This window comes from Notolepis coatsorum (genome assembly GCF_963971535.1).
Source record: "Notolepis coatsorum genome assembly, chromosome: 1".
NCBI classification, from domain to species: Eukaryota; Metazoa; Chordata; class Actinopteri; order Aulopiformes; family Paralepididae; genus Notolepis; species Notolepis coatsorum.
The window spans coordinates 34,168,903-34,182,569 of NC_140165.1; the positions used below are offsets into that span (position 1 = coordinate 34,168,903).

A 13,667-nucleotide genomic window follows, 5' to 3' on the forward strand; every position below is an offset into this window, starting at 1 on the left:
AATTACACGACAAGAGATCTGTAATGTTAATTACCTGAAATTATTCAGTTTTGGGGGGGGGACCCTGCATATATCGGTATCGGTTGATTAAGAGTTGGACAATATCGGTATATCGGTATCGGTAAAAAAGCCAATATCGAGCATCCCTAGTAAAGATTTATCTGAGCCAGTGACTCTGACTCCTTGAAGCCTGTGTCAAATAAAAAGTATTGCGACCTGTGGGACCTGGCATTGTTTTTGAGGCACACGGGAATGGTCAGAGAGGAGAATACTACCGATAGAGCTAGATACTATTGAAGAGATCACAGAATTAGAGGCAAACATTTGATCTATTCTAGACATAGTATTATGAGATGGGAAGTAGAAATCGTTGTCCCTAATAGGTGGATTAAATAAACACCACACATCTACCAGTCCAGACGCCTTGTACATTTCATGTATGACAGAAACTGATCTGACTGCTTTGGACGGGTGCTGCGATCCAATAAATAATATGCTATCCGTGACCTGATTACAGTCGCCCCCATTATTGCTGGGTAGCTTACACTCAAGCTGAACAACAATGTGGGCTCATCAGTGTTAGGGGCATACTGTATACCTCAGCTAATATTGATTTATGACCCTGGATCATAGATAAAAGCAGTACAATTCGTCCTGCATCATCACTAATCCCTGATACATTTAAACTAATTGTTTATTGATTAAAATCCCCCCCAACCCCTGCTTCAGCTGTTACCAGAAGCAGACACATGGCCTGCCAAATTCCACCAATGTAATGATTGTATTCCTTTTGATTGGATCCACTGGATGGAGACATGTCATTGTATTTAAAGGGCTTCCATGATCAGCCCTGGTCATCATGAGATTTGTCTAAAACAAGTGATGGGTAGAAATTGATATAAAATTAGAAGTTCACCATCATGTGAGTGACGGGATGTGACAAAAAAAAATAAGAATACGTATTTGGGGAAACTGCAAACAGTTGCCACCACTAGGTGTACCAACTAAACAAAAAATTATTCAGCCTGTTGAGGCAGCCACTAAATTAAGCTACCTGAATGATACAGAGCTGCAGTATATTGTAATGAACATCTTTAAGGTAGGCTAATGGTACATTTCCAGATTGTCAAGATTCTACTATGATAACAGTTAAACCTATTTAAGTGTAGTAACACAAAATTGCCCCCTAAAAAGAGAAACTACGGTTATTATTGCTTCATAATAGGGACCTGCATAACGGTTATTTTGAGAGCTGTCATTACCCGGATGAAAACCGGTTAGCTCTGTTTTTTCCTTTTCTCTTTTACTTAACATGGTCTGCCTTGCGCACAATCTGCCCATTTTACATTATAATTCTCATAATGTTAACTCCAAAAATACAGTACGCCTGCAAACTGTAATTTACTCATCATTAGTAGCAACACTTGTAAAACTGACTAAAACTCATGTCCACAGTACAGTATAGACCCCGTCTTCATTTTAAAAACTAAAACTAAACGCACCAAGCAATTATAACATGGACGTACATGGCCTCTTTTTCTCACAATTGGTAATGTAAAGATCACGAGTTATAACTTCTTGGCCATATAACAACAAAAAAGCAACACGTGCTGTCTGTCTACTGAGCGTGGTTGTTATTAATTTCAGGAATGCTATCCGACCTTGAGCACTGTGCAATTCGCTTCGTCTCTCTGTCTGTCCAGTTTGTTGTACGCGACCGGCCCCACTATCTGAAGTCGCCCACCCCTGTCACCTACATGTAGATAACCGGGCCCTAACCTTGTTGTATTGATACGTCTTAGCTGAGATCCTTCTACATCTACCACGGTATAAATGCATGTGAAATGTGTCTGTCCAGACACATTCGGTGCAAAAGACTAAACACCACGTTGCAGGCCATAGGTATTTAATTTAACATACATACTTATCCTGTTATAATCATAACAAATTGATTGATTGATTGAATTGATTGATTGAAAACTGTATTAACAGATTGTAGAATGGGTACAATACAGTACGGCTCAATACACACAATTGTTAAGGGGATGCAGACCAGAGAAAGACTTTAGAAAACTCTCTCGTTGTTAATTTTATGGCATTGAGCATTCTCTCTTCCGTCTCCAATGTCTCTTTCAGTAGGGCATACATGCGGGATATATCCCTGACTATTTTATCGGTGGGCGTAGTCTGTTATGTGTTCGCTGAGTTATTGATGAGAGCATAATTGTCCCGTTGGAATCTTCAGCTGCTACGTTATTAGCTTTGCCATGTTGGCAAGGATTGTTTGGGTTGAGGTTGTTAGCCGTCTCTTTTGTTTGATGGGTAGGCATCCTGGATAATAGCGGCATCACTGTACTTATAATGAGATACTTTATAGTTCCTTCTTTTCTTTTATCAGGATAATTAGCTGATTGATTGCAGGTCCACCTGTCTAGGCTGCCATGTCTGTTGCCCATTTATTTTCAATATATCTAGGCATGCCATATAACCTCTGAATAGCCCAGGTTGTATAGTTTCTGAATGTTATCCCTGAATCCATGAATAGCTTGTGGTTATAAGTAAACTTTTCATGAGGGGGGGGGGGGGGTTCTTAGGGGTCTGGTGATGCCACTGGTTTGTGTAAAACAATTTTTACTTTCACTGTTGCATTTTCTTGACCTTTGATAATGCACAGTCAGATCATATCAACGTAGTGTCAATCTCCACACCTACTGGAAGTATTATTTGGGTATCTGTAGGTGGAGACTCCACAGCCTCACCACTGACTATAGTGAGTGGGACCTCTGAAAAAAATCTATCGCAATATCTTTGGTTTTCATAACATTAACACAGAGAACATTTGTGTCACACCATTGCATGCATTTATCTGTCTCCTTCCCAAAGTCCATGAGGGAGGTGAGATTAGACTTTTTATTATATAACAAGTATGAGCTGGGACAGCGGCTCTACATACAATGTATACAATATAGGGGACAACACACAGCCCTGTAGGCGCCTGTGCTTGTGGATGGATCCTAGTTTAAATGAGTTAATTCCATATCAACACTCAGAGTTACAGACCCACAGTTGACTACTTCCCCAATGTCTTCGCTTATTGAGCCACGTACAGTATCTGTGTGATATCTAATGAAGGAAACCTTTTGTTGTTGTTGTTAAAAGCAAAAAAAAAGTATTCTTCTCTACACCTCCAACCACATATCGATCAAGTTTTGTTTTTATTCAAGTTCAGGTTCAGGTGAAGTTCATGGGAGAGCAGCCCTTTTAAATGTTTTACCCATCAATTACCTTGGAAGGTTTTCGCATCATTTAGGTCGGCCTATCTTACACAGACATTATAAAAGAGAGCAGAAAGAACCTGTAACATAGACATTTGAGTGGTTTCAGCAGACTATCTCTGTCAGATGATGTCTACCCATCTGTGTAAACATCTCTTCGCTGCAAGAAAAGACAATTTTAGCAAGAGATTTTGATCTTGTCTTCAGACTTGTATAGCTTATTTCAAGACAATGTTTTAATTGCACTGGCAGATAATTCTGTCTGTTCAGCTGTTGACAATATGGCTAATTCAGAGAAGTAATCACTAAAAAAGAAAAAAAACAACTGAAGGAAAAAAACAACTTGTTTGGAGTAAGAGTGAGTTTACCTGTCCGGCAGCATCACTTTTCAAGCACATGCACACGCAACAAAGGTTTTCAACAGACTCCCAAAGGCAGCAGCAGCTTTAAAGGGAAACTCCAACATTTTGGGAAATTAGCTTATTTGCCATCTACCCTGGAGTTAGACAAGAAGATACATACCTTTTTTCTTCTCTGTGCATGCAGTAGGAGTAGGAAGACATGCACCGTTAGCCTAGCTTAGCGTCAGTCACTGGAAGTAGGTTCCTCCATTAGCCTAGTTCCCAACGTCTTCCTACTCCTACTGCATGCACAGAGAAGAAAAGGGTATGCATCTTCTTGTCTAACTCCAGGGTAGATGGCAAATAAGCAAATTTCCCAAAATGTTGGAGTTTTCCTTTAAGCAAAAAATATATATTTCCCAGCCTCTGATTGGTTATTGATGCAGGGACTAGTTGTTGTTTTTGGCCATTCATATGATTTTGGTCTGCCAAGTGGTATTACTGGCACACATCGGAAATACAGTACACACAAAACCATCTGCCGATTGAGGTTGAGAAATATTTGATATTATCTTTTGAGAAATTCAGTTTAAAGCTGCTGATGCCTCTGGGAGTCTGTTGAAACCCTTTGTTGCGCTTGCATGGACTTGAAAAGTGATGCAGAGCATGCTCTATTTCTGCTGGGCAGGTAAACTCACCATTTCTCCAAAGTTGCCTACTGCAGCGCTAGTTACGCAATACAAGCGGTGAATTCCCAGAAGCTTGTCTCTGTTGTTATGCAGTGTTGTCTGTTGAACGTCATAACTGATTGTCCAACCACATCACCCCCCCGTACAGGCGAGGCTGTGGACGCTCTGCCCGACCAGGGCCTGACGGAGATCCCAGCCATCCGTAAAACGGTCAAAGACAGCGGCTGGCTGGGGCCAAAAGAGAGTGCCGTGCGCCAACACCGCCAAGAGATGAAGACGAAGATGAAGACCAACAAGGTGGAGGAGGTCAAACCGGCCCGGCCCAAGCAGGTGAGAGGCCCTGGGGTAAACTATGGTTTGCTTTCTCAAACTATGGGTCGGAGAGGGCCCCCAAATGGGTTCGCAGTAGGGATGTCCCGATCAAATAGTTTGCTCCCGATCCGATCCCGATCATGTGATTTTGAGTATCTACTGATACCGATCTTTCCCGATCCGATAAAAAAAATTAAATTATTACAAAAAAATATATATATATATATATATTTTTCTATTTTTTTTATCCCAATTTCTCACATTACATTCACCCTGAATGTTGAAGTTATCCAGGTGAAAAGTTAACTTCATTCAAGCGAGGCATTGCAACCAGAGTAATCTAAAAACTCCGCCTCCAACCTGCTGCTTCATGAGAGCAATGGCGCCATCGTCTGTAAAAATCAGGTGACTGACATAAATCATTTGATGTATAATTAAATCAAAGGAAATGCGTTTGTTTTGGCAAAATTCTTCTGCTCTGTGTGACAATAAATAAATGAATGATGATATGCAATTTAAAACCAAAACTAAGGCCTCAGTATGAGTTTAAGACGTGAACATGGTCATGTTTGTTGAATAAAAAAATAAATAAAAAAAATCCAGATTTTTTTTTTTTTTTTTTTATCCCGATATTCTGAAAATCACGTGATCGGATCGGGACATCCCTAGTTTGCAGTCCTTCTTCTGACGGGTCCTTCACATGACAACAGCAGTAATATGTTTGTGATATATTGTAGTGAGCCTGGGTCCCACGTAGGGCTGCTTTCTTTTACTGGTTCAGTTTTGGAACCAGTTCCAAGTCCCTCCTCTCTGTTCTACAACTTCTCCCTCACCCCCAGTCGCGTCTATACTTTCCGTAGCCGCATTTCTGCAGGACGCTCTCTGATTGGCCGACGCCAGTTTCTACACTGGTTAGGCTTAGGCACTCTTTCGAAGTAGGTTAAGGTTAGAGTTTGTCTTAGAGCATGGTGATAGAACGCCAGGTAGTTTGCAGGCTGTTCAACGCGGAAATGGGCAAATGGTATTTGGAGTTACTTTCAACATTGCTGAACGAATATGTTATTACTAAATTATTTAAGAAAAAGATTCAATATGGGAGTTGAAATGGATCGGGATTTGATTATGAGATTCATTACTGAATTCAGATTCGATGAACTGCTTTCAAACCCCAACCGTAATCCTGTGATGCGGGGTATAAAAATAAACATGAATCTTATTTGAGTCCCTGACTTGAGAAGCTTAAGAGAACCATCCTGTAGGTACAATCTGTGGGTACAATATGTAGGTACAATGAAGTCATACTGTAGGTACAGTCTGTGGGGCAAATTCACAAAGAATGGATTGCGGCAACTAATAGGACCCTGCGCCTGCTATGCGCCTGCTATGTGCTCCGTCTTAAGGACCTATTCACTAAAGATATTGTGCGAATGATATACTAGCGCAAACACGCCCATACGGTGTGCAATTTTCTCCTGATATCTGGCAGCACAGTAGGCTCGCGGAGCATACGGTGTGCAATTTGCTCCTGATATGGTAAAATAGTACACGTAAATACTGCCCATGCAACAGTATGCATGTCCTAGGACAATGGCAGACAGAAAGTCCTTGCGGATTAATAGCTCTTTGTTTCTATAACAGATAGACATAACAGTATTTTTCACCAGTTGTATTTAGTTTATTTTGTAATGTATAGAGCTTTTTTAATTATTATTTTCCTGACACAATTGCACCCTTTGTTTTTGTCACTATCTTTTGTCATTGCATTTGTTTGTCATGTCATACCAAAATAAATGAGTGTGAGCAGACCTGTCCATGGTGCTGAATCTTTAGGCTTAGGAATATTTTTAGAGTGAGAAATTGAGTTGTATTTAATGTTTTCTTTTCTCATATACTGCAGAATAAACGTTTCATTGACCGTGTTTCCAGAGTCTACTCCTCATGGACCTGACGAAACGTTACCAATTCAACGTTTATTCTGGAGCATATGAGTCTGCGGGTTCTATTCTCTTTATTGTGATTATTACCTAACGACCCACCGGAGACGCTGGCCATGACACCCCTTATAAATGCGCTTAGTTACCACCAACTCTCTGAAGACGTAAATAACTTAACTTTAACTGCGTGTGGCAAGTTTGCCGATCTTTGTCAATTGGAGTGTTTTTGCAATGAGGCTAATTTGCATAGAAACAAATGCAAAACACCACTTTCCGACAACGGCCTTGACCGGGGCTTGAACCGGTGATCTTCCGATCATGAGTCCGGAGCTCTATTCATCGGACAGTATGTAGGTACAGTCTATGTACAATCTGTAGGTACAATGAAGTCATACTGTAGGTATAGTCTGTCATCACCATCACACTTACCACTGTCATCACCATCACACTTACATTTACCACTGTCATCACCATCACACTTACATTTACCACTGTCATCACCATCACACTTACATTTTTCCAATGTCATCACATTTAGATATATATATATTTTTTTGCATTTATTGCTTTTTACTACCGGGCAGTCCGGTAGAGAGAGAGAGAGAGAGAGGAAGAACAGGAGACAGAGCGGGTGGGAGGGTCCGGGAATCGAACCCGGGTCAGCCGCTTCGCGACGCAGCGCGTTACATGGTTCGCCACTTGGGCGCCCATCACACTCACATTTACTGTAGATGATTTATAGCCTATAATACTTCCAGAAGAGAGTAGCCCAGACAGATATCACATGAATTGACTTAAAATCAACCAGTCACGAAGTTTAGGAGGGTCTAACTGTGTGACCAGATGTGTGCTCAGACACAGAACTTATTTCACAATGACAGGTCTGGGGAATTTCTAAGAATTTGTGATGAACTCAGGAGCAGGACAGCGCTGCCTCTCTCTGGTACAGATGTTTGGTTGCTGTGCTGTTTTAGAAACGTTAGTGTTTTGGATGTAGTATTTGGAGAACTTTTAAAAAGTTCTAGTTTAAAAAAAAATATATATATATATCATAAATTAGGAAAATGTACAAGGAAAGGGTTACTACTAAATGTCATGTTATTCCTATGCCCTGAGAGTTGTCTATCTTAGTGAAGAATCTATATATTTTTTATTATATTTTCTTCTTGAATGAATGAATGAATGAATGAATGAATGAATGAATTAATGAATGAATGAATGAATGAATGAATGACTTTATTTAACAGATTGCAGAATGGGTACAATACAGTACGGCTCAATACACACAATTGTTAAGGGGATCCAGACCAGAGAAAGACGTTTGTCTTGTTTACATCAGGGTCCCACATTTTCAATTCATAGTTCTCTCTCAACAACCTACCTTCAATATTTAATTGAAGATTATTTTATCTTATATTATCTTATCTTATCTGATTGTAATGTCCCCCATAGCTAGAGACATACTATAATGCTAATGGAAATAACTGAAAAGGTGATTTGAGCATATTATGTATTATGAATATGTACATGATAATTTTCTGAGGATAATGGAACGCTATAGGATTCAGAATGGGTAGCACTACCATGGCAGAAAGTTGATGTTAAACGTTCATACAGACATTCTGTGAACCCATAGAGTCAGAGACCAATTCATAGCAGAAGGAGCAGGTCCAACACAGGTCAAAAAGCCCCACAGAAACACTGGAGAGTGTCTCTGTTAAGTTAAGAGTTCGCTCGGTATCCTCGAATAACTCCAGAACACAGTCCCTCGGAAAATGCAGATTTTCTCTGGGGAACTCCAACTTTACACCTCACACGGGCCAAGTTTGACCCCAGCGGGCACTGGCTCGGCTAAAATATTCAGACCATTAAGGGTTTGTGCCACAGCCAAGGTGTTAGAAAGCCCAGGCAATGCCTGTCCTACTTACAGTAAAGTGTGTATTGAGTCATGGATGAAACCATTAGCTGAATCACTCAGGGATTTATGCAAAAGTGGGTGGGGTGTCGGGCAGAGATATACAGAATAAATTATGTGCAGAAGCGATGTGCGTACCACCTCTGTGAGAACCTTATTTAACCAGCCGGTTTGACCGAGAACACGATCCTGTTGACACCCCCGGGAGGGGCTGGGAGTAGCTGGAAGGAGAGACGGGGTTAGAGACTCGTTCGCACCTGGGCGCCACTGCCCAGTACAACCACAGTCTTCTACTGTTGGCCGCTGAGCTTGGCCTGAGGCGGGGATTAAGAGCCTTGCTGCCGAAGCCGACTTGGGGTTTCAAAATCGGCAGCCTCCCTCTCCACACGCTTGGTGCTCTCAAACGGCCGCCGACTGCTGGACTAATCTGCAGTGCGTTACTTGAGGGGTCAGCGGTAGAGAGACACCCGCGCACTGATACCCCTGGGCTAAGAAGCCTCAAGAACACAGTCCACGTTCTGAGATCAATGCAAAAATATCACCTTTTTATTAAGATGTCTGTGCTGTCACAAAAAAGAAATATGCGTTTCGGTCCTTGACTGTCATCAGTCACTGGAAGATTTGTCTCATACTGTATACAGACACACAGAAGTTAACCCTTTGATGCCCTCAGTGTTACCACAGCCCCAGTATAAGTGTTCCCCGTCACCCAATGCATTAGCTTTCACCGAACACTCCTACGCAGAGCTGTCTCTACGCCTGCACGTCCTGTTGAACAGCTCTGCTCCAAGAGAGGCACTGTAATTAATCCGGACATCCGCAAACAAATTAGTTTGAAGAAAAATGCGGCTATAACTTTGAATTGGGTGCATACAGAGTAACATTTATGAGTTATGCTGTGATGCATTTGTCAGAAAGGTAAAACTGAAAAGAAAAATCTGCGTAAGGAAACCATACCGTTATGGCTGTGTTTATCGTCGTTTCCATGGACACAATGAATAAACAAGGCTGCACAGACGCTGTGAAACTCGTTTATTTAACTTTTTTTTTCAAAAGAATGTCGGTTCTTATCTATAAAAGAGACAAGAAATATTGGCGGAACAATAATATAATATTACTTATTATATTAAGGGAAAATAATCGGACTAAGGCACCGGTCATCTTTGGGTGGAGATGTTTGACATCGAAATGCGAGTGGAATGCCGTCCAACTCTCTGTGCACAGGAGAACGCCTTCACCCCCGCACGGGGTCATCAAAATCATCTTCTTTAACGATTATCTCGCAAAATCCACGCTCTCTCTCTCTTTCTCTCCCTCCACAGTTTCCCTCTTTGTAACAAGGACATGACTCAAGCCTAAACATGGCAATAACAGCAGGAGGTCAAACACAAACGTTGAGGTAACATTGAGGTCACTGGCAAGAATGATTCTTCATTACTGGCAAGCAACATGATTCATTTGCCCATTACTGAAAGGCTTTTAGTTTTATTGTGTGTGTGTGTGTGTGTGTGCGTGTGTGTGTGTGTGTGTGTGTGTGTGTGTGTGTGTGTGTGTGTGTGTGTGTGTGTGTGTGTGTGTGTGTGTGTGTGTGTGTGTGTGTGTGTGTGTGTGTGTAGGTGTGTGTGTGTGTGTGTGTGTGTGTGTGTGTGTGTGTGTGTGTGTGTGGTGTGTGTGTGTGTGTGTGTGTGTGTGTGTGTGTGTGTGTGTGTTTTATGTAGAACTTTATAAACGTCATTAAATATTATGCTGAATAAGAGCACATCTTGTTTCTGGATCAGAGGCGATTTACTGACTCAGGGCATCTACCGCACTGCGATATTTCAAAAACTACATTTCACTCAACTGCTTGACGTGTTTTGACACATTTTGTCACGCAGTCGTCCGTGGCGACGTCACCACTTTCAGTCGGCAAGCTGACTGGGAAGCCTTCTTTTGTCATGGGTTACATTTGTAGTCAGGCTACCGTGTGCCCACTGTGTTTTACCAGAGGAAATTGGTGAAGGGTCAAATGATACTGTAGAGGTGGGTGAATGTGAATCAGTGGCCCCCAAATATATGAGAGTGCGAAGTACCCCCATTGTATGATTTTGTCTCTGGGGCCCCACCTGAGAAGATATGATGTTGTTAGTTTGAAAACATTGCTCCTCTGAAGAAGTAAATCTGAGTTATATGGTTCTTAGTCTGAGGTGCTCGACTGTCCAAGGCTGTAGCCGAGGAGATGACAGTGGGTAGGAAGTGAAACCTATGATCAGAATAGACACTACTTGTTGGGCTAACTTCTAGTGAGTGAAATAGTGAAATTAAACTGTTCCTCATTTTCCTGGGGGACCCCCCCCCCTCAAGGACCCTGTGTTGAGAACCACTGGATCATGTGACCGGTGTTGTTGTTTTTGTTGTTGTGCAGAGCCAGTGCCAGCAGGAGTTGGACCAGGTGTTGGAGCGGATATCTAAGATGCCCTTCAGAGATAACCGAGGCCCTCTGGAGGACCTGTACGCGTTGCACATCCCCAACTGTGACAAGAGGGGGCAGTATAACCTCAAACAGGTGATCACAAGCAATGAGGGAACTAGGCTGGTCAATATAGAGCACTTGATTTTACCTTAGTATATATATACAAAATACATTTAACATGTACTGTATGTTTACATATATTAACATGAACATCTAACAACTTCATAAAAGGATAAAGTATTCAAGTCGGCCATTGATTCCTGCAAATAAAAGGTTCATAAAAGCACACATTTCAATCTACCTGCAGAACATAACTGTACTGATGTATAGAATGATAATATAATATAATGTCCCTTTGACAATTAAATTCCTAACAGAAATGAAATCTTAAGTGGCTATTTCTTTCCTTTATTTAAGTCTCTGAGACCCGTTGAAGACCCTTGTCTTCTTCGGTGGCGCAGAGATACGTCAGATTCACTGAAATACCTCTTGCTGTATTTGTGCACTGAACTAGTACGACTGTAGAAGTGTGTTTTGGTCACAGGGCGACACCCAGTCTGAAAGGTACGGAAGGTTAACAAATGCTGCATTTGCGTTGCAGTGCAAGATGTCCCTTCATGGCCAGAGGGGTGAGTGCTGGTGTGTCAACCCTCACACCGGTCGGCCGATCCCCTCCGCCCCCACCGTGAGGGGGGACCCCAACTGTACCCAGTACATCGGAGGACCAGAGATGGAGCCCCCCGCCATGCCCCAAATCTAGAACGAGCCCCCGCCCAGGTCGTGAGAGAGAGAGAGAGAGAGAGAGAGAGAGAGAGAGAGAGAGAGAGAGAGAAAGAAAGAAGAAAAAAACTAATGTATTTGGAACATTCGAGTAAGCTATACGGTATCTATGTTTGTATGTGTCTGTAGTTTGTTGGATGACAGATTCTCAGTGACTTTTCAAGATTTAACCACCACAGTGTCTTGGCTTCGCATTAGAATGTAAGAACAAGTGAATAGTATTCATAGAGAAAGAGACTGAGATCAAAGATTAGTTTGCATTCACCCTTTGTTTCCCATAGGTAACCATTGATATTTCCATAGATATAGACGCGAAAAGCGGTGACGAATGGCGCCGCTTAACCAGTTGTGAATTTCAGCTCTGTGCAAATATCGGTTTTCTTTATTGTCAGTGTTTTGTACTTTATACGTCTTTAAAAAAAAGTGGAAACCTTCGGAAGTGTTTGGTGTTCTAGTTATAGTATTTCCATGTCCGAGCATTCACACTACTGTTACGCTTTCACGCTGTAGCCTTTCAATAGCCATGTCTTAAATACACAGTATTAAAACAGTATAGCACACGTCAATAAGGTTATCATACATTCAATATCATCAAGGAATTTGGCTTGTACTGCCTTGTGATTGATTGTTATAGAATAGAGTGTCCTATTAAAAAGGATAATAACACCTCTTTGTGCTCGTGTGTCAGTTTATTCATAGGGGTGTAACGATTCGACCCCACAACGATTCGATTCGATTACGATTATTCAGGCAACGATTCAATGCATCATGAAATCTCTTCATTTGACCACGATTCGATCCGATTAGATTAATTTCCGAATAATTTTCTATCAGTTAATTCCCCCCAAAGATTTGAATACACAAATGTGGCCGGGTGGAACTGATTCACTCAGCATAAATGGACTATAGGTCAATAAAAACAATACAAAAAAAATAAAAACATAATTTTTTTTAAAAAGAATTACATTTTTTTTAATTTCGATTCATTTCGATTATAATCGATTCTAACATATTCAAATCGATGCATCGATTCTAACACATTAGAATCGATGCATTTTGATTAATCAATGCATCATTACACCCCTATTTATTCATATTACATATTGCAGAGCTACAGCTGCTGACAGCACACATATAGTAAACTAACAGTGCTCCTAGCTAGTGGTGGAAGAAGTAACCAGTTCCTTTACTTAAGTAAAAGTAATACCCAGATAAAATAGTATGGTGAAAGTCATCCATTCAAAATTCGACTTAAGTAAAAGTATAGAAGTATTTAACATTGAGGGCGGTTAGGTGGTCGAGCGGAGATTGCGTTCGTCACCAGCCCCGGAGCTGTGAGCTTGGTTCGCCTGTTCGAATCCAGCTCACAGCTCCGGGGTTGTCACCAGCTTGGCTGGCCGTCTGCACTGATACAATTGGCTGTATCAGAGGGTGGGAGAAGCTGGCGGGGTGGGTCCGGGTCGTTGTAAACAGCGACTCCTACAGTTCGGTCGGGGCGCCTGCTAAGCGCGGATTGGACGTGAGGGGGATAGTGTGGTCCTCCCACACGCTACGCCCTCTCAATGAGAATCCGCGCTGCCAGGTGAAAAGAAGCGGTGATTGGCTGGACGTGTGTCGGAGGAAGCACGTGGTAGCCTCCACTCTCCCAAATGATCTGACTGTGGGGGGTAAAGCGCAGCGACCAGGAAGGGACTGGGAATTGGCATACGACTAACATTGGGATGGGAGAAAATCGGAGGAAAATGGAGGGGGAAAAAGACCAATAAAAAAAGAAGTATTTAACATTGAATGTACTTAAGTATCAAAAGTTAAAGTACACAGGCTTGTACATGATCTTCATCAATCTTTGCCATGTTTTCTATGCAAAAATAAATTCTTCAAAGTTACTTGTAACTGATTCAGATAAATGTAATTGTAAAAAGTACAATATTTCCTTTGAAATGTAGCAAAAGTACAACGTTAAAATGTG

General features: G+C 41.6%; 1 protein-coding gene across 1 annotated transcript in view; it reads left to right on the forward strand.

Moving 5' to 3' along the window:
• igfbp2a (insulin-like growth factor binding protein 2a) overlaps positions 1-12,368 on the forward strand; it is an 85,831-nt gene extending 73,463 nt beyond the window's left edge. The window contains exons 2-4 of the mRNA XM_084335861.1: positions 4,454-4,635; positions 10,871-11,011; positions 11,520-12,368. Coding sequence (XP_084191987.1) covers positions 4,454-4,635; positions 10,871-11,011; positions 11,520-11,678 — 482 coding nt within the window. The 3' untranslated portion in view covers positions 11,679-12,368. The remainder of the gene's footprint in view (positions 1-4,453; positions 4,636-10,870; positions 11,012-11,519) is intronic.
• Positions 12,369-13,667: the final 1,299 nt, after the last annotated feature.